Source organism: Lagopus muta, chromosome 1 (genome assembly GCF_023343835.1).
Source record: "Lagopus muta isolate bLagMut1 chromosome 1, bLagMut1 primary, whole genome shotgun sequence".
NCBI lineage: Eukaryota > Metazoa > Chordata > Aves > Galliformes > Phasianidae > Lagopus > Lagopus muta.
This window is the reverse complement of record NC_064433.1, coordinates 71,885,649-71,906,937: the sequence shown is the minus strand read 5'-3', so window position 1 is coordinate 71,906,937 and position 21,289 is coordinate 71,885,649. Positions and strand designations below refer to the sequence as shown.

At 37.0% G+C, this 21,289-nt stretch overlaps 1 protein-coding gene across 1 annotated transcript; it reads right to left on the bottom strand.

The window, feature by feature from the left end:
• Positions 1-1,400: 1,400 nt before the first annotated feature.
• Positions 1,401-17,274, bottom strand: MRPS35 (mitochondrial ribosomal protein S35). Its single transcript, XM_048934417.1, has 8 exons — positions 17,097-17,274; positions 16,346-16,389; positions 15,095-15,262; positions 14,634-14,694; positions 12,247-12,386; positions 9,048-9,157; positions 6,583-6,652; positions 1,401-1,901 (listed from the first exon to the last, which is right to left on the bottom strand). Exons 1-8 carry the CDS (start codon positions 17,227-17,229, stop codon positions 1,623-1,625), a joined length of 1,005 nt encoding a protein of 334 aa, XP_048790374.1. The 5' UTR covers positions 17,230-17,274; the 3' UTR covers positions 1,401-1,622.
• Positions 17,275-21,289: the final 4,015 nt, after the last annotated feature.

Here is a 21,289-nt window from a genome sequence, read left to right as displayed (position 1 = left end):
GCTTTGCTGCTCTTTCTACTGGTATTATTAAGTCAAATTTATTTGAACTACAACTGTCACAGGCATCTACTTAAATCCATTTAAAGTCCATGATGAACAAAGGAAGAAGTTAATTGCTATCTATTACAAAAAGGAATTTATTATTTATTAAGTGGGAAGCTACACACATTTTTTCCTTGCCAAATCTGAATACTACACACAAGAAAGCACAGAAGGCCTCAATGTACTAAGACTCAATCCATTCCTGTTTAGGCAGTGTACTCACCTCACCACTCCACCAGCCCTCAATTTCAGCAACCCTCATTCTTTCTTCCCAAGCTACTTTCGTATTCTGTAAATAACTGTCAGTTCATCTTGCAATCCTCATCCTATTTTGTACCTTATTTTGTTGTGGGACAATGAAAGTCATTACCTTGCTAAATGAGTAAACAAGCTCAGCAACTACTTGAGCCAGATGTAAACACACACAAGGTACCTGGTTCTACGTGTGACCAAGTTGTTGCACAGGTATAAAAGGTTGTAAGCACATACAATAAAGGTGGTTCTTAGGTCTCTTGCCATATTTTGTTCCATTATTGTATTCTAATTTAGAGTATGTTAGACCTTGTGATGTCAACCGAGAACCTCATATCACTCAGTGTACTTCAACATCTCTCCAACAGTTAAACTTAGGTAACACAATCTTTACTTTCCAAAAGGAAGCTGAGGTAGAAAAAAATCTGAGATGCTTGGAAAGCATTGAAAAACTTTGGATCTCTTAATTAAGTTAATGGAACTTGGAACCCAACCCATTTCATAACTTGAAAGTTTTCAAAAATAATACATCAAAAGAAGTTGTGTGAGAAGTCAGAATGTGAATAAACACAGAACTAAGACAGGATTTCTCAGGCTAAGAAACGGAGTCACGGAGTTGACTAGATCAATCTATGTCCATGACAGGGGGAAACAGGCCTCTGCCCTCCCCCCCACCCGAGTCCCACAAAAATGGGAAGGAAGGAAGGGAGGAAAAGAGCAGCAACAACAATCTATGGAGGAAAACTTATTTTACTATAATACTGGAATGCAAGATAACACAATATAATACAATTTAACTGAAATTGAGATTAATAAATCAGACAAGATGAGAGTTCCCAGGACCAAGTCAAACCTGAAAAGCTTGGAACGGCTAGGAAAGCACCCTCCAGCACCCACTGCAAGGCAGCAAGAGAGCGCCCCCCCCACCCAGAAGGGCCAGATCCCGTGACTGCTGTAATGTACAGGGATAGGAACTTGGAATTGGGGCAGTGACACTTTAATGCCCCGTACACTACATGATGTTTTGATGTGGAATACTGAAACCCAAAACCAAAAAACATAGAACCATGACAAAAGTACCGAACAGAATGTTCAAGTCACCAATATATGACTTAAGGCATACTTTATTCAAGAACAAGATTCCTGGACAGTTATGTTTACAAGAAAATCTTAAAAGAAAAAAAAAAAGAAAAATCTAACTACTTTCAAGACTAACTCACCAACAAGTTTCATAGCTTTGGTTAAAGTTCTGAATCCATATCATACAGTAATATCAACATATTATAATTTAGTATTTCTGTAATAACTAAATGTACCTGCAGAATCTTTCATGGTAATGCTTGTATATTTAATAGTTTTTTCACGGATTCCTTATACTGAGACACGTTACTTTCTGTTTCACCTTCATTTTTAAGTGCAATTACAGAGTTTCTGTAATTTCTAATTACTTCAGATGCAAGAAGCTCTTCCTTAGTTACATTACTGACATTCTCCGTGGCTTTTATTTGAAGTAGTGTAGCCAGGGCATTTCTCTGCGAGGAGCTGTTTTCCCAAATATACTCTTCCATGTCTTCCTCAGTCTTCTCGCTCTCCCATGCCTCAGTTTTCTGAAAGAAAATGTACCTGATTTTAAAACTAAAAACTGAAACAAAGCCAAAATAATTTGTAGACTCTTTTTTCCTCATTCCAATTCAGGTAAAAAGCAAAACAAATCCCAATCCGTATTATTATAATTATTTTCATCCCCTGAGAATTTAATATGTTAGTAAACAATGTAGTAAGAGCCTTACAAGCAAGAGAATAAAACAATGAAAACGTAATGTAAGTGTGGAGCTGTGTAGCATATTTCTAGAATTCACATTTAGTGTAGAAAGTTGAAGATCATGAACGTGTTCTTCAATGGACTAAATAAAATGATTTCTTCATTCTATCCCAGATAATTCAGAATTTCAGTTAATATTAACCAGTTTGGCTGATAATATGCTCAGTAGCTAATTTCAACTGTTTTTCTCACAAAAATTCCAAAAAGAACTGGGGGAATAACCCAAGGAAAAAACACCTCTTCATCTAAAAAAACACAGCAACCAAACTTAGTACTAAACAACAGGCACAGATGACTGTGATTTGTTTTTATATACTTGCTAATACAAATAAACATTTTTTTTAACATCACAAACAGCATAAGGATTTATTTTAAAGCAAAACTTGCACTTTAAACACTGCAAAGACTTGGAAACTTTCCAAAATACATGATTAATCTGACACGCTGAAAAAGGTATATATAGAGCAAGTGAAGGGTCTTACACCTAAGGAAGAACAACCACACATATCAGTACAATTTAATTGCAACCTGCAAGAAAGGAGCTCTGCACGGAAGGATCTAGGTGCCCAGGAGGACAACAGGTTAACCACAAACCGCCACTGTGCCAATGAGGCCAATGGTATTCTGGGATGCACTAAAAAGAGCATGGCCAGTAAGTCAAGGGAGGTACTCCTCTCTCTCTGCTCTGCCTTGCTGAGATCACAGCTGGAGTACTGCACTCCCCAGCTTAAGAAAGACAAGAAACTGCTGGGGAAAGTCCAGCAGAGAGCCACAAAGCTGATTAGGGCCCTGGAACATCTCTTATGAGGAAAGTCTGAGACCCTCAGCCTAGAGAAAACTAGAATAGGAATCTTATCAGTGCTTATTGATATCTAAAGGGCAGGTGTCAAGAGGATGGACCCCAGATCTTTTCAGAGGTGTCCAGCAATAGGACAAGAGGCAACAGTAACGAACTGGAACACAGGAAGTTCCATACAAACATGAGGAAAAACTTCCTTACTTTGAGTGTGACTGAGCACTGCAACAAGCTGCCCAGAGAGGCTGTGGAATCTTCGTGCCTCTGAAAGGTCAGTTGAAAGGTATTTATTTCACTCAATTGTTTCCTACTATCTGAATCAGAAAAGATTTTGATTTCACCAAAAACAGCGGTGATATTAATGGTCCCATTCTCTATTTTCTGTTGAATTTGCTAATACCTATCTCCTGTAAGACTTTCTCTCAAATATTTAGAATGACACAATTGTAAAAATATCTACGCATTAAAAAGGAGACTTGTTTCTCCAATAATTAAAAAAATTAAGTTTAAACAAAAGGTATGCAAAAAACTACTACAGTCTGAAATAGCACATACTCAAGATTTAACTGAAACACTGCAAGCGACAGTATTGTTTCAATTCCAGCTTTGTGATAAATGTTTGCTTAAATATTCATCCCTTGTGGGATGAAGTCATTTTTCTTTCTCTCACTGAAGTGAGCATTTCCTGTCAGTAAAATTCCTTCTTTTGATTTTAAATGTCTGAATTCAGAACTTCAAAGAAAGTTATTAAATTATCTATTTATGCCACTTAGCTTTTCTGACTGACATTAATGATAAAGACTCTTTGGAAGTTGTTAGATTTTGATTATGAGTGAGTTCATAAGGAAATGTAACATAAAGTATCACAGCATTTAGAAATCAACCCTACCTCAGCCTCAGTTTACATTATTGGTATAAGGATGTACTGAGAAAGAACAGTCAGGAATGGTACAATTATATCACACTTTATTATTCTGCAATCTCAAAGCCATGAAATTTAAACAAAGTCTTAAAATACACTAAACGGTGCTCAGAGCTAGGTATCTGTCTTTCACTAATCACTGGGTTACAGCACTCCTTTCATTTTCTATGCATCTTGAGCCTTTTTCGCACTCAGGGAGAGAGTTCCAGCAAGATGAGAGTGCCATTCTTCAACTGGCCATTTTAATCCTACAACCCACAGGTCACAGCATTGTGAGTGTTCACAACAAGGCCTGCTTAGGTTTCAGAACTTCATCTTATAATCCAAATAAAAATATTAAAATCCTACTATGAAAATCGCAATGTTCCATTGCTGCCAAATTCTCCTGATATAACCTGAAGTGATAAAAATATCTTGTAGTGTAAATGACTAAAGAGAAAAAAGGCAATACAATGTAAATGTGAATTTGAGTCTAGAGGAAAACTACTATGGATACTGGGATAACCAATGATTATGTAAAATATTCACTCCGCTGCAAGCAAGCATATACCACCTCTGTCTTGTAGTTAAATGCTCTACCGTAAAAGGAACATAAAAGCAAGGTGGGATGTCTTCCTCAAATTTATTTAATACATAAAGCTTTAGGAGTTCACAGGCAAATTTAATTGTTTAGTATCACAATGTCTTGTACATTCCACTGTTTTCTTCTTCTCCCATCCACCCTCCTGCTTCAACTTCCCTGTTCCTTCAGTTCATCAAGTATTAACTGCAATGCAAACATATGACAAAGGAAAACACCCAGAAGACCTTTGGCTATTACTGTACATACTCTATCAGAAACCACTATCTAATTATGTCTACTCCTACACGCCTCCCTCCTTACTGTTCAAGTCTCAAATCTTTTATAATCATTCTACTGTACTTACAACTTTAGAAAAAGCAAGATACAAGAAGTGTGCACAATGTTATTATTGTTTTTATTATGCGAGATTACACTTTTTACTTTAAGAGATGCCCTTTCACTTTCTATTCCTGTGTAACTTTTCACTAATAATCTTTTAAGATCTTATCTGTGTAATGGAGAATTATATCCTCCATTCCACATCATCTCTCTCTGTGCATGTTGAAAATCATGTCTATCCGGACCACGAAATACTGTTGCAACTTTTTTTAGTCTTGTTTAAAACGATTTAATTCTTTCCTTCTCATCATTATCTTTCCCATATCCACCACCTTTATAGCTATTAGTAATGTTTTTTTCTTATTCAAAACTAAGACTGTGTGCTCCACTTTGTTCTCCCTTCCACTTGAAATTCATACAGGACTTCACTTTATAGTGACAAACTACCAATCCCAATTATGTGCTCTTTTTAACCACGTGGGGGCAGGAAACCATTACTTTTTAAAAACCACTTAATACCTTAAAAGCTGAAGTTGCAGCATTCAAGAAGCACTCACATAAAGCAGCAGAAATACAACTATTTTATCTGCTGTTTAATAATGTACTTAATGTATCTCACTCTTTCATTTGCTGAATTCACCCCAGGTATTTATACAGTATGGGGGAAGAACTCCTTGAGAGAAGCCCTGTGGAGAAGGACTTGGGGGTCCTGGTGGACAAGCTGGACATGAGCCAGCAGTGTGTGTTCGCAGGCTGAAAGGCCAACCACATCCCAGGATGCATTTAAAAAAAAAAAAAAAAAAAAGGGGGGGGGCCAGCAGGGGATAGGGAGGTGATTGTTCTCCTCTACTCAGCTCTTGTGTAGCCCCATCTGGAGTACTGCGTCCAGCAACTAAGGGCTGAGTAAGTAAGTAACAAGAGTAAGTAAGGGCAACTAAGATGATCAGAGGGCTGGAGCACCTCTCCTATGACGAAAGGTTGAGGGAACTGGGCTTGTTTAGCTTGGAAAGGAGAAGGGTTCGGGGAGAACTCATTGTGGCCTTCCAGTACTTGAAGGGAGCTTATAAACAGGAGAGGGAACAGCTGTTTACATAGGTGGACAGTGACAGGATGAGGGGGGAATGGTTTTCAACTGAGACAGGAGAGGTTTAGGTTAGATATTAGCAGGGAGTTTTTCACCCAGACGGTGGTGACACATTGGAACAGGTTGCCCAAGGAGGTTGTGGATGCTGCATCCCTGGAGGCATTCAAGGCCAGGCTGGATGTGGCTCTGGGCAGCCTGGTCTGGTGGTTGGTGACCCCACCCATGGGATGGGGGGGGTGGGGGTGAAACTAGATGATCTTTGAGGTCCTTTTCGACCCAGGCCACTCTATGATTCTGTGATAAAACAAACTCATTCACCTAGGGAGACTTTTCAAGCAAACAAACATCATTACAACACATGTGACTCTCAGTTATGTGTGAAACTTAGACTAATTGGAATCAGTCCATTAGCCAAGTCAGATAAATTCAAACAAAATCTGTCTTAAAAGGGAATTTTAGAGAAGTTTTAAACCCTATGATGTAACGTTTCAGGTACAGATATAAAATACACACACAAAATAAAAATAGCATAGGCCTTATAAAGGTAATTAAATGAAGTCTTAGTTAACTGTGGAAGTATGATCCAAGCATAATCATTTTTGTTGATTTTGAAGAACCGTGATGGGGAAAAGAATCTAAGGTAACATACTTTAAGCAGTTCAGTCAGAAACTTTTATTTAAGTTTCAGGTAAGTTTAGTTTATGTAGATGGGAGAGAAGGGAGAAAGACAGAGCATGAGAGATTTTCTTCTCCAACTGCTTACCCAAGATTCATGGTACAGAACTGTGAGGAGATGTATTCCATAATCATAGTTCTGTCTTCTTAGTGGACATCTGAAAAATTCACAAAGCTAGTCTTTCTGAAATTGAACTACAGTAAAGATGTAAATATACTTGAAGAAAATAATAAACTTACCAAAATTTCTAATCTGTAAATAGGCAATTCTACGGAAATGTGTCTGTGTCTGATTCAAACATTTCTGAATTACACGTTATCAAGAATAACATGATCATAAAGACATCACAGAACATCTTCAAGTCTAAAGGAAAATGTACAAAAGCAATTTACAGATCTTCAGAACCTGTAAAAAACCAGACTAACGTATGCTGCATTCCTCTGCTAGAAATAGCCAAAATTGAATCCAACATGCATTAGTCCATACTGCCTTAAGACCTGATTTTTTTTTTAACCCTAGATCTAAAAGGAAGAAAAAGATGAGCAAATCAATTCAATGCAGTTCAGAACAGAAGACCTAGTCAATAATCTAGACAGAAAAAGTCTCTAAGTCAATGTAGCTTTAAATCAAAATAGAATCACCAGCAACATTTGTCCAGATAAGGCACAGCACTGCACAAGTACTTCTTCAAAGAAGTAATACAAAATGCCTGCTGAGATTTTGGTGACATTATTTTCTCATGCTGATCACGAGTAACCTCCTCTTCCTCACACCTTTTCCAAGAGGCTGTTTTGTCTCCCACTTTTTTAATAGGCAAGAGTTCAATTCTCTCTCTTCTAGAATATTGTGTAGCAGGTACACTCAAACTTCGGAAACTATTTATCCTATACACCATATAGTATCTCAGTTCCAGCAGCTCTGCAGTAAACCAGATCAAGGACTGATACCAGTCAAAGCTGGTTCTTTTTTTCACCTTTCCTTCTGAGGGACAAACTCTTTCAGCAGCAGTACTGAATTACAGTAGATTACAGTGACTGTGAAACTGTATTCTTTAACGATGTAAGTTACACAAAACCCATAAATCGTGAATTTTTTACTTGCTCTAAGGATCAGCAGGAACCTTAAGTAGTAAGAATTACAATTGCCACAATGTATGAAATTTCTCTTTTGTCATTTTATGAGAATTTACGCTGAAATCAAGACAGTAAAAAGGGTGTTCAGTTTTCCAGTTGAAATCAGTAGGTAACCTAGTTAACTTTGAATTAATTATGATTGTTTCACACTTCCAGAGAATATTTTAAAAATATTCTATAATTCTACTTCCAGCCTTTACTGACATATACTACTCACGGTATTACTTTCTCATTTAAAAAGCAGTAACAATTCCAGATGGGATTGCCTGCTATTTTTGAAGTGAACAAGTTAATTAAAACAGGAATTTCCTACAATGGTAGTTCTGAAAATTCAAGCACTGGTTGTCTGTTATAAAAGCTGTCATCAGAAATAAGCCTGGAAGCAGTTAGCATACTTTTTTTTTTTTTGATCCCTGATTTGTCTTACTGATGAATACAGAACAGATTGAATCATACAAGACTACATCTGAGATGCTTTGAAAACATTAATCTGAATGGCTAGGGACTGACTATTCTAGCAAATAACTTCTTAAAAGGGCTCAAACTTCCTGCTCATACTTCCTTCACAAAGAAGAAACTTCAGTTTAGAAGTACTTCAAATACTAGCCTAGAACAAAATGGATACTGCGCAGAGATTAAGCTGCAGAGTTTACTAGAAATAAAGTGAAATATTAATAAGCACATTAAAAAATCCTCCAGGAATGATTCATAAGATCGTTCACAAATACTATAGAGGTAAAACACCTTTCAGCTATGCTAATAGCCACACAGTAAGTTTTGCCATGGATAAGAAACTGTAGCTCACGTGGACCCAGTAAGCCACCCAGACTTTCAAGACAAAAGGAATACAGTTTTTAATAGCAGCAATAAAACTGACTGAATGTCAGGAAATTAATAACGGGAAAACAACTCATAATAATTTTAAAAAGCTAAGAGATAAGACTACCAATATTTTTTTTCCTAGCAGTGAATGCAGATATGAAATAAAGCACATAAAGCAATACAAATGGATTCTCATAAGCGCTTCAGAATTCAAACACAGAAAACAAACTTCTCCAGTGCAGTTTTCTGAAAATGAATGTGAATAACTACCATCATCTTTTTAAATCTAGAACATCAAAACACTGAAAAATGTCTGAGCACTGATGTCCTCATTTTTCTTGTCCACACTTCTTTTGAAAATTGCTGTAACCTACAGAAGCTGTTTATGAACAACTGCTACTACTTATAATAAAGATTTTTAAATACAATATCTGATAATACTAAACAAAGATTATGGTTGGTATCATGTGATTTGTCCATAACATTTTATCACTTATCACAGAACAGAAGTACTGGTACTGATTGAATTGGAAAAGATCTGGCCCCTTTCTATACTGCAACTGCTGAAACTGACATTTTTTCATCCTGTAATCATACCTGTCTATTACAATAGTGAGTACATCTGTATCCTTGCAGTACCGCGCTCCTACAAGTTTAATGAGCTTCTTCTTTGCATGGTCATCCAAATTCAGGTTAGAAAGTTTAACCTTGAAGTAGAAAAGAAAACACTCTTGTTTATCTGGAGAAATTCAATCTCTGCACCCCCCAAAATACTTTTAGATATGATTAGACATATCTGAAATTAAAAGCATAGTTATTAAATATGCATTTTTAGAGTTTTATCTTCCAGTTTTATCACTTACCAAAAACTTTTAAGCACATGGCAAATTCAATGTGAATATTCAAGTAATAGATTTCTTCTCATTCAAATACCAGAGGGGTTGAGAGAATAATTCTACTTTAACTTCTTTCAGATGGGAAAAAAAGCTGCCAGTTTCATCTGTACCTTCACTTCATACTCATATGAACTTAATGGGGAAAATAAATATTTTTAGCAAGTTTATGTTTTCTAGATACAGATTGGTAAGGGTAATATTAGGATATTTTAAAAATATTTGTTACAAGCACCCAGAAGAGATCATTAATATAAGTATACTAAAATGCATACAAACCTAAGGGACCACAACCATCTCACATAATTCATCCAACTACTGTGTTAACAGCTTCCCGTTTCTTACAGTATCAAAAACAAAACAAAAAAAACAAACATCAGGAAATAACTGTTACTTTTCTAAAAAGAAAAAAACCACTACAACACAGAAAACCTATAATGAAGTAGTTACTCTGAAGCTAATTTCTGAATATAGTACAAGTATCGTAAGTAAAGCTAGGTGTTTTTAGATATTCAATGTTTGTACAACAGCAAACAGCAAAGCTAGTGTCTGAAGGTACAAGGGTTAGAAATGTAAGCTGATGATGAATACTAAAAATTTTAAGACATTAAATGCCTTTCATGAATTGGACCATTGCTTTTTTTGTTCCCTCTATATCCTTCCTAACACATCACTGCAGTACAAAGGAACTGATCAAATTCAGGAATCTTGTATAAGAAGACTATCTGGTCTGTTATCTATGCTACAGGAACACAAAAAAAAAAACAACAATCCAAACTCATATTAAAGTGACAAATGTTTGCATGGCTTCTTGCTTCAAAAACAAGATATGGTTTAGAGAGCTTATAATTGTGACCTGGAATGTTGCATGCTATTTCATGTTGAATTTTAGACAAGCTAGAGCTCCACAAAAAATAATGATTGCTTGAAAAATAGTTTTCTTTTAAATCCTGTTGTTTGGCACAATTCCGACAATTGCACTTGGGACCAGACTATGATAAACTTGGTACCAAGAAATACAGGCACTAGGCTACAACAGATGAAAAACGAGCACCTACAGTAAGATCTCAACTTGAAACAAACAAAAAATCTCTTTAAGAATTTTTGCTTTTAATTCTTACAGTTTTCATTATTTTCTTAAAGAACCATGAGAAAGTGCATTGCAGTCTGTAACAGAGCAAACAGAAAAAGCTCTCACTGATACAAACTCAACCTTATCTGACTTAATGTCATCATCTGCTTTCACTTTTAAATCCTTCTCTTCTTCCTCCCTAAGCAGTTTCTGCTGTCAGAGGACTAATCACAAAATACTAGACAATTAATTTATTAATGAATCTGAGATCAGAACACCTGTAACTGAAGAAGGCATGCAGAGAGTTGTTCCATATTTGTCTCCCACTCCAACCCCTCCTTTTTCTATAACACATGCATAATGGACAACCACATCAAGCCTCACAGGAATCAGGGCCAGCTAACATTAATGGAAGATTTAGACAGGATAATACAAACTTATTTCCGTGTATCATTTTGAATTATCCTCTCTACTGCAACTTATCTGACTCCTACACCAACATCTTTTGTCTCAGGAACCTCAACTGAAAGAAGAGACTTATATTTAGTAACATTTTACATAATTTAGAAGGCAAGAAACTTGCACTCTCTCACAATCTACTGTTTTTATTGGGGGGACACTGAAGGTTGCTTGACCAAGCAGCTGAGCTCTTTGCCCTACCTGAGATACCGTGCCCACCACTGTCCTGAGAATGCTTTGAACACAGGAGTGATGAGGGGGGTGGGAGGGCGAGGTCAAATGAGTGTCTCCTTCTGTAATTTACAGTCCGGCATAAAGCCAGAGGCTTACATTCTCATTCAATTTTCTTATATTTACAATACATACAAATCTGCAAAAATTTGGCCTTGACTAGAAATGTGAATTAAGAGACAAACAGTTAAACTCTAATATGCAATGACAAAAAAGGGAAACTACTGCTAATAGTTGGTTGAAATGTATATTTAAGTAAATGACAAACCAAATTAAATTTCAACCAATAACATTTCACAATCAAAAGGGAAGATGTAGCCTCCTATAGATAAAATGAATGACTGCTGTTTGGTTGCTTAATTAGATGCTATGAAGCTGCTATAATGTGGCATTTTAGCTTATGCACCAAAAGAATACAGCCATCACTGACTCCACTGATGATGCTTTTAGAATAGGCTTTTAGAATCTAGTTTCAAAAGGCATATTCAAAAGCCACCGTCCTAACATTTATACCACAAGGACAGGAAAACACCTCAACTGATTGCTCAAAGCGAGGTCGTGTATCAAATACATCCTATCATTTCCCAGAGTGCATCATTATATTGATTCCTACACATATTTCAGCATCTTTATTTAAAAAAAAAAAAGTTAAAACATGCCGAATCAAAAAAAAAGAATGAGCTTACGGTTCCAGATACACATTCCCAATGCATGCTTGAAAACAGAAAAATCTAGAGATGCTCTATTTATGTCACAATTCAGGACAGAAGACTAAGATTTCTCAACCAAAGAAAAGAGATGTCTGGAAAAAAAACTAACACCCTTTTTAATAAAGGACAACATGTAGCCTCACACTGTTCAACATAGCACCTACTGTGTCTACATATGGAAAAGTTGATTTTTAAGAATGCATGCTGTTTTGTCTGTATCAAAGCTCAGAATTTACTTATAAATATATATTCACATCATTATAAGCTGAGATCTAACATGCTGCAATATATAAGGCAATCCTCTGCTGCTTTTTTTTTGGTCATTCAATGAACCATTTCCCACATTCCCATACTTCTAAAATGTTTTAAAAGAAAGTCAAGTATCTGGGCGTTAAAAACAAAGGTGTTTGCTTTCCAAGAGTACTACTTACTCTTAAAGTCACTATTCTTGCTTTGGGATTACGAATAGATGTACCTGAAGAAACATAATCCACCGTCTCAATTTCAATAGGAAAATGCTGTTCGCATTTCTCATCACTGTCCAAAGCACTTGGCCATTCCGTGCAGAAATCTGTATAATAAAAGAAAACAACCCAAGTAATTTCTGTCTTTTCTCAAATTTACTGTAATTCGTGTTTTTAGGAGTAGTTCTAGAGAAACTATACTCTTTCACAGGCAATAGCAGCATCTCTGCTAGACTCCCTCCAGTATTTCAATGTCTTTTTTGGACTGGGTTCCTCAAAACTGGACACAGTATTCTGGATGCAGTCTCAGAAATTACAAAGATGGGGAAAAAAAAAAAATTTCCTAAATACGTTGGCTACACTTCTGCTAGTACAACCCAGAATACAGTTAGACTTCATCGTTGCCAGGGCACACTGCTGTTCCACATTCGATCTTCAAAAGCCTGCTGGGCTCTTCACGGTCTTGTCCACAAAGATGCTTTGTCCTTTGTAGGCCTCACATACAACTGGCATGAGCTACTCCATCCCAGACACACGACCATTTACAGTTAATTAACTTCATGGAAGTCCTAGCAGCAGATTTTTTTTCCCCGCCTGTTGACATCCCTCTGAATGACAGCCTGTTTTACTCCCTCCCCTATTTGTTACTATGTGAAAACGTGATGAAGTGGTGCTCTCTGTCATCACCCAGCTTGTTACAATGCACACTTCACACATACTTGGAAATGGTTTATAGGTTTGCTTCATCATCTTCTAAAGACTGCAGTGAGGCTGACTGACATGTTGTTTCTGACACCTTCTCTCTCACCTTCATGAAATTTTCACAAAAAATATCCTACTCATCCTGGGTAATCCTAAGTAATCTTTGTTTTTGTATCTTGGGTCACTCAGGAGTTCCCTGCTCACCCATGCTGTCCTTCTACCATACTTGCTCAAGCTTTTGCTGACTGGAATGGACTATTCTTGTGCTTTTAGGAGGCAGTTCTAAAAGCTCCCTTTCTCCTCGCTACCTCCAATAAGATCTGCCAAGCAGACTTCTGAATAAACAAATATCATTCTCCTGAAGTTCTGGCTGCAGTTCTCTGAGGATTTTAAACTCCACAGTTCCATGATCATTGTTATTAGGGCTGCCCCTAACCTTCTTAAGTGCAACCAGTCCTTCCTAGTTTGTGAATGACAAATCCAGCAGAGCATCTCTTGTAGTCAACTGGTAGATCATGTGCATCAATTTAATATTATTAAATTGATTATTAATATTAATATTATTAATATTAATATTGTTAATATGCTAAATGTCCTCCTTACTTCTCTCAAGATCTTGAACTCCAACATCTTTTTTCACAATCAAGAGCTGCCATCAGCTTTCAAATCAGCTTTCACAGCCAGTTCTTCCATACTTGTGACTAGCACACGTAAAACAGAATTTTCTCATGGACAGTTTGTCCAGGATCTGAACACAATAACATTGATAACACTCAACAAGTCTCCAAGATTGTTTCTATTCCATTCTGCTACTTTTCTAGACAATGTTTAGATGGCTGCAGCTTCTCATCAGTACCAAAGATGGTAAGGGTGAGGGTTTTTCATCTATTTCAAGAACAGTTCATCTACTTTCACTTCTTCAGGCAGCCTGGCCCACCAGACTCTCAATTGGCTTGTAACCCATCTCACAGCAAACCTCCATATCCAAGCTGTTTCAGAACAGATAAGCAGCTCCTCCACCCTGCATGATTGTGAAACAGACAGGAACAAGATTTCTCCTTGCATTTCCATGACTCTTCAAACTTGTAATTCCTCCTGTAAATGCTGCATGTGTTTGTAAACAGATAGTTCAAGCCAGGTCTCTTAGCACCTCCTCCCTCCACTTCGCTCTGGGCTAACCGTATTAGGAACTCCTAATAAGCTCTGGCTGGTAGATCCTCTGCTCTTCACTGAATCTCACACAATCTCTTATATATGGCTTTTTTTTTTTTTTTTTAGATTTAATTGTACACACGAACGACCATTGATTAGCTGTGATTAAACCAGGCTTTAATTTTCTGAGAACTGAGTCATATTCACCATCCATTTACCTTATGAGTCCAAACTATAAATTCTTCAGTACAAGCAGGGTCTAATAGAACAGTAAAATTCAAATCTCACAGGTGTACTGGAAACCTCACAAGACCTATCTGCTTACCACGCATATAATATAATGAAGCAAAACCAAAGCATACTATACTAGCCAAAGCCTGACAAAAAAACAGCTTCAGAGATGCCCACCCCAACATAAACACATCCACACATACACCCCCCCCACACACATCCCAACAAAAAAAAGCCTGAGAAAGTAAAACAAAGTAAACAAATCCTACCTCTGAGAGCTGCACAGTGTTTCTTAATTGCAGGAGGAGTAAGATGTAAAAAATTGGGAATCTAGAATAGACATACCAAGAGTTACCAAAATGACATCATTTTGCCTCTTAATAATTAAAGGGGCATAACTGAAATTTGGTTACATTTTCAGAATTTGTTAATGTAATTCAATACATTTAACAGAAGATAAAGGTAAGAAAAATCCTCAAGCTTCATTCAGGAAAATATTTTAAGTTCAATAATAAGTCACAGGCCTGATAACCCAATCAAAGCCTGCTAATTTGATTCACTTGTATTTCTTTTTAAGCTTTGTCTTGGTTACTTTTTAATCTAGAAGTTATATAGAATATTTTTCTACTTATAGAGAACAGTATCCAATAAAACTATTTCAATTAAAATAGCTCAATCCTAATGAATAATAATTTTCAGTGTTATCGCACACCAGTAGAATGTGACTTACCTTTATAAGCTCTAAGTTGCCTTCTTTTGGTGGAGGTACTCCTCCCTTCACTGGGTAGCCCATTCGAATTGGGAGAGGCACAGATGCAGGTTTAAATGGAGCTGCTGTTGGATAAACGCTGCTCCAGTCCTGGTCAACAGCCATCCTCTCAGTTCTGGGAGGTGCATGCTAACAAATTGAAGATTGTACAAGTTTGATGGTGACGTACTGATTTGTGATATCAAGCAGGAACGTACATGAAAAGTTATTCAGGGATAAGTTCTCCTAACTAAAAATTTCATGACGCACCTTAATATAAAAAAATCAGTGCTCACTTCCCAAGGAATTTTTAAAAGAGAAGCGATCAAAGGTTAAGATGCATGCCCCTCTCAGCCTAAATAATAAGAATCCATTATTTCAGAAATATTTCAAAAGAAGCCTTGGCAAGTTGGGGAAGAAGTGGGGAAGGGAAGAGTTCAGAAATCAAACTCAATTGCCAGAAGTGCCCAAGCGCTCACTGCAGGAGGCAAGAACGTGAGTTTTAAGTTTTTTGAATTCCGAAAGCCTGAATAGTTTCATATTAAAAGAAATGGATATACATGCAAAAAAGTAAAGCCACTATTTCTTTTTCTAAAGCCTTAGTTTTTTTGTTTTATTTTTTTTTTGTTTGTTTTGGTTTTTTTTATCATTTAGAAGGATAAAAAGATAAACATATATATCATGTCAGTTGCTTTTTATCATTAAATCTGTACTTGGGAACAAAAATTTACACTTGGTCCATTTTTAAGTATTTGCTTTTAAAACCACGTCACATAGTATTATATTGCTTTTAAAATTTGTGTGACAAAACTCCTAGCAATTACTTCCTTGGATATCAGACCAATTCTACTGTGGAAGAACAGTTTCACTTATACATGTTAACAGACGTCTTTTAATTATGCCAGAACGCAAACACTACAAATCCTGCCAATCTGTATGTAACATTAAGGTACTTGTTTTTCTTTTAAATGCAACCTTAAGTTACTTTCATGCTTAAATGCAACCTTTAGGCACAAACATGGACTCTGCACAAGCCTTTTTTTCAGATTACAGATTGAAAAGAGTTAAGAGATTAAAGAAGGTAAGTGTACATTCAGGAATTGATTCACATTAAATCAGTTCACCCTGTTTTAAGGGGTTCCTATAGAAACTATTAAGACTATTAAGACTATTCGAGCATGGAAAATGCTCTCATCCATTTCTGAGTTAGCTGCAAACATACTCAATTCTTACCGATCTTATGAACTGTTCTGTCCTGCCTCTTCTCCTTGTTGAGTCTGAACGAAAAAAATAAGAAAATTTTTCATAATACAAACTGTTATGTAGTGTTCAAATACAGCACACACCGCATTTTTTTTTCTCTTGCAAAATCAACATATACTTACATCATAAAGCAATTCCATTCTAACTCTTCCTACTATAAAGATATTTAAAATAAAGAATACATACAGAGCTCTGCAACAACCACTATTACCTTGTGGAGCATTCATACACAGACACACACAGTTCATACTAGTCTTATTCCTTCAGTCACAAACATCTACAGTCTATGATTTGGGATGCCCCAATGAGCCCCACCACCTGACATCGCTCAAGGGCCCTTTTACAAACCTGGCAATCCGCAAATGACAAACGTCCACACTACCTCAGAAAAAATGCTGGTTACAGCCCTGATTAACGGGGCTCTGAACACTTTGGACTCATCTGGACTCTGAGGAGGCTCAATTGTTCAGCTTGGGGCCAGACAGAAAGCCAAACACACAGTGCAAGTTCATATCCCTTGGCAACTGCTAGATTCTAATTTCGACTACTTAAATTCAGGCACTGGCCTGCTGGGACAAGCACAATCCTGACCCGAAGGGAGGAAGGTGGCAGGCCGAGCTCCCCACCCGCCCTCAAGGCCTTACCGCCCGTAAACAGGCAAGGCCGGGATCCAGCCTCATGCCCGGCGGCAGCGTCGCGGAGCGAGCCGGGCCACCCTCACCTTCCCTCTGCTGGGCTTCCCTGTTGCTCGCAGCTGGTGCAGAAAAGTAAGCAACCACCTCTGCCCGCCAGCAGCACCGGGCCAGCACGGGCCAACGGCCCGAGCCACACACTGCCCAGCCCGCCGCCGCCATTTTCGGGAGAGGAGCTGCGTGCGATATTTCCCGCCTACAAAGGGGAAGGGCAAGCTTAGCAGAACACTCAAACTGATTCGTCTCCTGGAAGAGAAGCAGGATGGGTAAAGAGAGGGAGACAGTCGGAAATTGATTTGAGCTCGTTAATTTCCTTTGCTGTGTTGTCGTGCTTTGCGCAGCATTGTTAGTGCTCCGCGGGTGCAGCCGATCCCTAGGCGAGGAGTGTCGGGTGAGAGTAAAGCTCCCTAGGGATTTTTTTTTCGTCTCATGAATAAATAAATACGTACGATGTGCTCTTTGCCCCCCTAAAGGAGGGGAGGATCAGTGATAAAGAGAGGTGATAAGGACGTAGGCAGGTTCAAGCAATTGAAGGCATATGCGAAAGAGGAATTAAGTGAAAGAGCAGAGCTCCGCAACCTGGGTTGATTAAGTAACGTAGGTCAGTGTAAGTGTGCCTCCCGCCCGTAGTAGTGAGTCTATGCAGGATAGGGGTAGCTCTCTGCGGGGACGTTTCAACCTGTGATGGCACTGGATTGCTGCGCGGGAACAGCATTTTAAATCTCTTTTAGAGAGAATGGGTTTCTTGTCGGTGGTGCAGTCGGGAAGTTCCATGCTCAGCTTCTGAGTGTTTGTTACTGCAGAGATAGGGGCAAGGCTGTGTGCAGGTCAGTGTTTTTTCATAGCACTTCTTCAGAAATTATTTCTCCTTAGCTAAAACCTGAATGGGTTCTGCCCTGCTGGAGTATGAACTGGAAACCAAGGATCACACTGTCCTATATGTAAATCAACCTGTGAGTGACTAGTTAACACTAGTTACATGAGCTATACAAAATTACACTGAATACCATGGGATAAGTTCAGAAATATATCTTACATATAGTACCTGCATTTCCAATTTAAAGCATTACTGCATTTTTACTTTTAGGTTATCTGTGATGCAGATTCCATTGCCTTCATGTTACACTATTGCCTAGGTTCGGAGAAACACTTCCTGAGTTTACACACACACCTATGCTCCTGCAGTTTTCATCATGATAGAAACTTTGTAAGTTAGCTTATTCATGTGAAGATAAAATGGAGAACAAAGTTTGTATTTAAAAAATTTAATATTTTTTTGTTATATTAGCAGTATATTTAATGAATTTTACAAATACAAAACAAAATTTAGGCAGCTGCACTGAAATTCTGCTATATATTCTTAATAGAGTGTTCTTACTTATTCTTAATAGAAGATGCTGAGTTTTAGCTTATTATGTTTTCCATATTATGGTAACATAAGGAGAGATCTTTTGTTGTTCAAAGCATGTAGTGCAGAACTAGATCCAGTTAACTGCAGGTTTTATATGTTAACTAGAAGTTCTTGGTTCATGACTTAAGCAAAAATCATTTGCATTTGTTGGACTGCAGTATGTAAAGTTATTAATTTATTTTAAGACCCTCTTCAAATTTTTTAATGCGCTTTCTAAAGTTAGCCAGTTAATCACAATTTAAACATAAACTGTTCTGTGTTCAATGCACCACTTGCTGCTGAAGTTAGATTTTCCTCAAGCCAAGTGAACATCCTACTGTCTACTTCAGAAGAATGTTTTAAGAAAGCATTTATAGGATCTTCTAATTGCTTTAATAAACAGTTCTAAAGAATCCCAGCTTCTTCAAAGACACTTATTTATGAGGCAGTTTTTTTTCCATAGCTACTTTTAAGCAGATCAAATGGTGTCTTGTTACCGATTCCTTTGCTTATTGACTACACTGACTAAGCCAAGCTAAATACAGTCTTGGATTTCTCAAAGGTAATTAAAAGTAGTCTGAAGTGCCTCATATGCAGATATTCCCTGCTGAACTCATCATGTTCATCTGATTCTTCACACTCTTTCCACCTGTTTTATTAGTGATACTTTGAAAATTTCTAATGCAAGGGTAATGAGTGATAATACAAGTAGACTAGAAAAGACACTAAAATTAAAAGAATCTCTACAGCCTTTCAAGTTTGATTAAAATCTTCCTTCAGAACATTTTCTTGATTTCATATTGCCTGGCTTATCCAACGTATGTATACCTGGAAAGAAATAAGTCTACACAATCACAGCTGATTTCTTATGGAAAAAAAAAAAAAAGAAAAAAAAAAAAAAAGAGGAAAAAACCACCTATCAGCAAGTATGTGAGTAAAAAAACAAACAAGCCAATCAACAAAAATGACAACAGCAAAACTATTTAAAATAATGTTTTGTATTCTTTCCTGGTTTTGAATTATTTAGTTCTTAAACATTTCCTTCGCTCTTTTTGCTTGTTTCCCTGAGATAACATGTCTTAGTTTCAACTGGGACAGGAACTGATTTCTTCTGAGTGTCTGTTACAATAGTATGTTTTAGTTCTAGGAGAAAAACAATGTTGATCACACAGAGATGTTTACAGTTGCTGCTATAAGCAGTGTTGTACAGAGTGAAGGCTGTTCTCAGCAAAGACCATAAGGAGCTGAGATAGAACAGAATTAGGACAGATGACTTAAGAGGCCAAAGGGATATTCCATACCATATGACATCATGTGGAAGGAGTTTTGAAGGAGATGGGAGTTTGTCTCGCTCTCTCTGCTCCTTGGGAAGCTGGTTGGTCATCAGTCACCCCCCGGGAACAATTGCTTGTGCATCACTTGTTATATGGATTTGTATATTTATATGTGAGTATAAATATGTGTATATCATAATTATTATCCTTTCCCACTTCTCTATCTTAGTGGTACTTTTATTGCAACCCATCAGTTCTACTTTGTTTTTTTTTTATTCTCTCCCCCATCTGGCAAGAGGGAGGCATGAGCAAATGACTGTGTGGTGCTTAGCCACCTCCGAGGTTAAAACGTAACAGGACATAAGTCCAAATTTGTCTTGTAAGCTCAGTAACAATTGAGAAAATAATGTTATTTTTATATTGAAGAGTGAAGGGAAAAAATAAATTCAGAAGATCCGATTTTCCTGTAAGCGACGGTAACACAATACAGCTGCAAAACAAATAAAATATTATTTTCCATGCATCATCACAAATTATTAAAAATTGCTACCCAGAGAAAATACTATGTTTTTATTTATAATAAACGTTACTTTTCACTGCATTTTTGACCATTGCTACTATTTAATTAAGATGCGTCTGCTGGCATTTTTTCTATATTGCCTTTTTCCATCCTAGCAAGCTTTTCCAGAAATATATATTTTAAAAAAAGAGATATAATCTGTAAATTCATAATTAAAAACTTCATCTGAATGGCTTTAGTTAAGATTAAACAGATATTCCTAAAACTGCTGCTCTAGTGATCAATTTATGTGTAAATTAAGTTTAGATGAAGAGATCTATGGATTGGCCTTATGAACTTACCTCAGGATACATTATTTGTGCACCTATTTTGTATACAAGTGTTACTCCTTTACTTTGAGATATAAATTTTGCAAAGCATTTCCAGTTTCAGTATGAGAAAAAGAATCTTTATTCAAAACCATGACTTTACCTAAAAATGAGATATGGAGAACACGTATTATTTACATAATACATGTTATTTAGAAACTCTGGCTAATCATAAAGGTATTAGAGATGTTAGATAATCTAATATAGTGTGAACATGCATTTAAGTTACTACTATTTTTGTTCTTCCTTGTGTTTTTGTGTTTTTCCATCTAGCATGACAAGCCTGACTCCAGTGAAAAAGCCTGCTCTGTCACCTCAGTCATTTTTTTAGCTAAAAGAGTGTCATACAATAACTGTTGTGATTTAAAATAGTGATTAGGCTTAGTAATACCTACACATTGTTGCACAACATTCTGTGATAACAGAGAAACTATTGGGCACCCCATGTATAACCTCTGTCTACAAGTTCAAGGCTCTGTTTCCCAGCTTTGTAGTCTGAATGGAAATAGTAAATTTGCATCTTTGCTGAAAGTCAAGAGGAACTCAAGCAACATGCAGTACTCTTTGGTGGCACTGGCTCCAGATGCCCTCATAAATAATGGATCTGCAATTCCCTCTAATCCCAAGAAAGGCGTAAAGGCCTCAGCCTTGACAAGTAAAGTCCACAGGG

What these genes read in the sequence shown, in the direction of transcription:
- MRPS35 (XM_048934417.1), bottom strand. Translation starts at nt 17,229, where the DNA reads ATGGCGGCGGCGGGCTGGGCAGTGTGTGGCTCGGGCCGTTGGCCCGTG. An exon ending in GCAACTTAGAGCTTATAAAG is followed by an intron (nt 14,695 to 15,094) that starts GTAAGTCACATT and finishes TGTCTATTCTAG; the next exon opens with ATTCCCAATTTTTTACATCT. An exon ending in CTCACTATTGTAATAGACAG is followed by an intron (nt 6,653 to 9,047) that starts GTATGATTACAG and finishes TGAATTTTTCAG; the next exon opens with ATGTCCACTAAGAAGACAGA.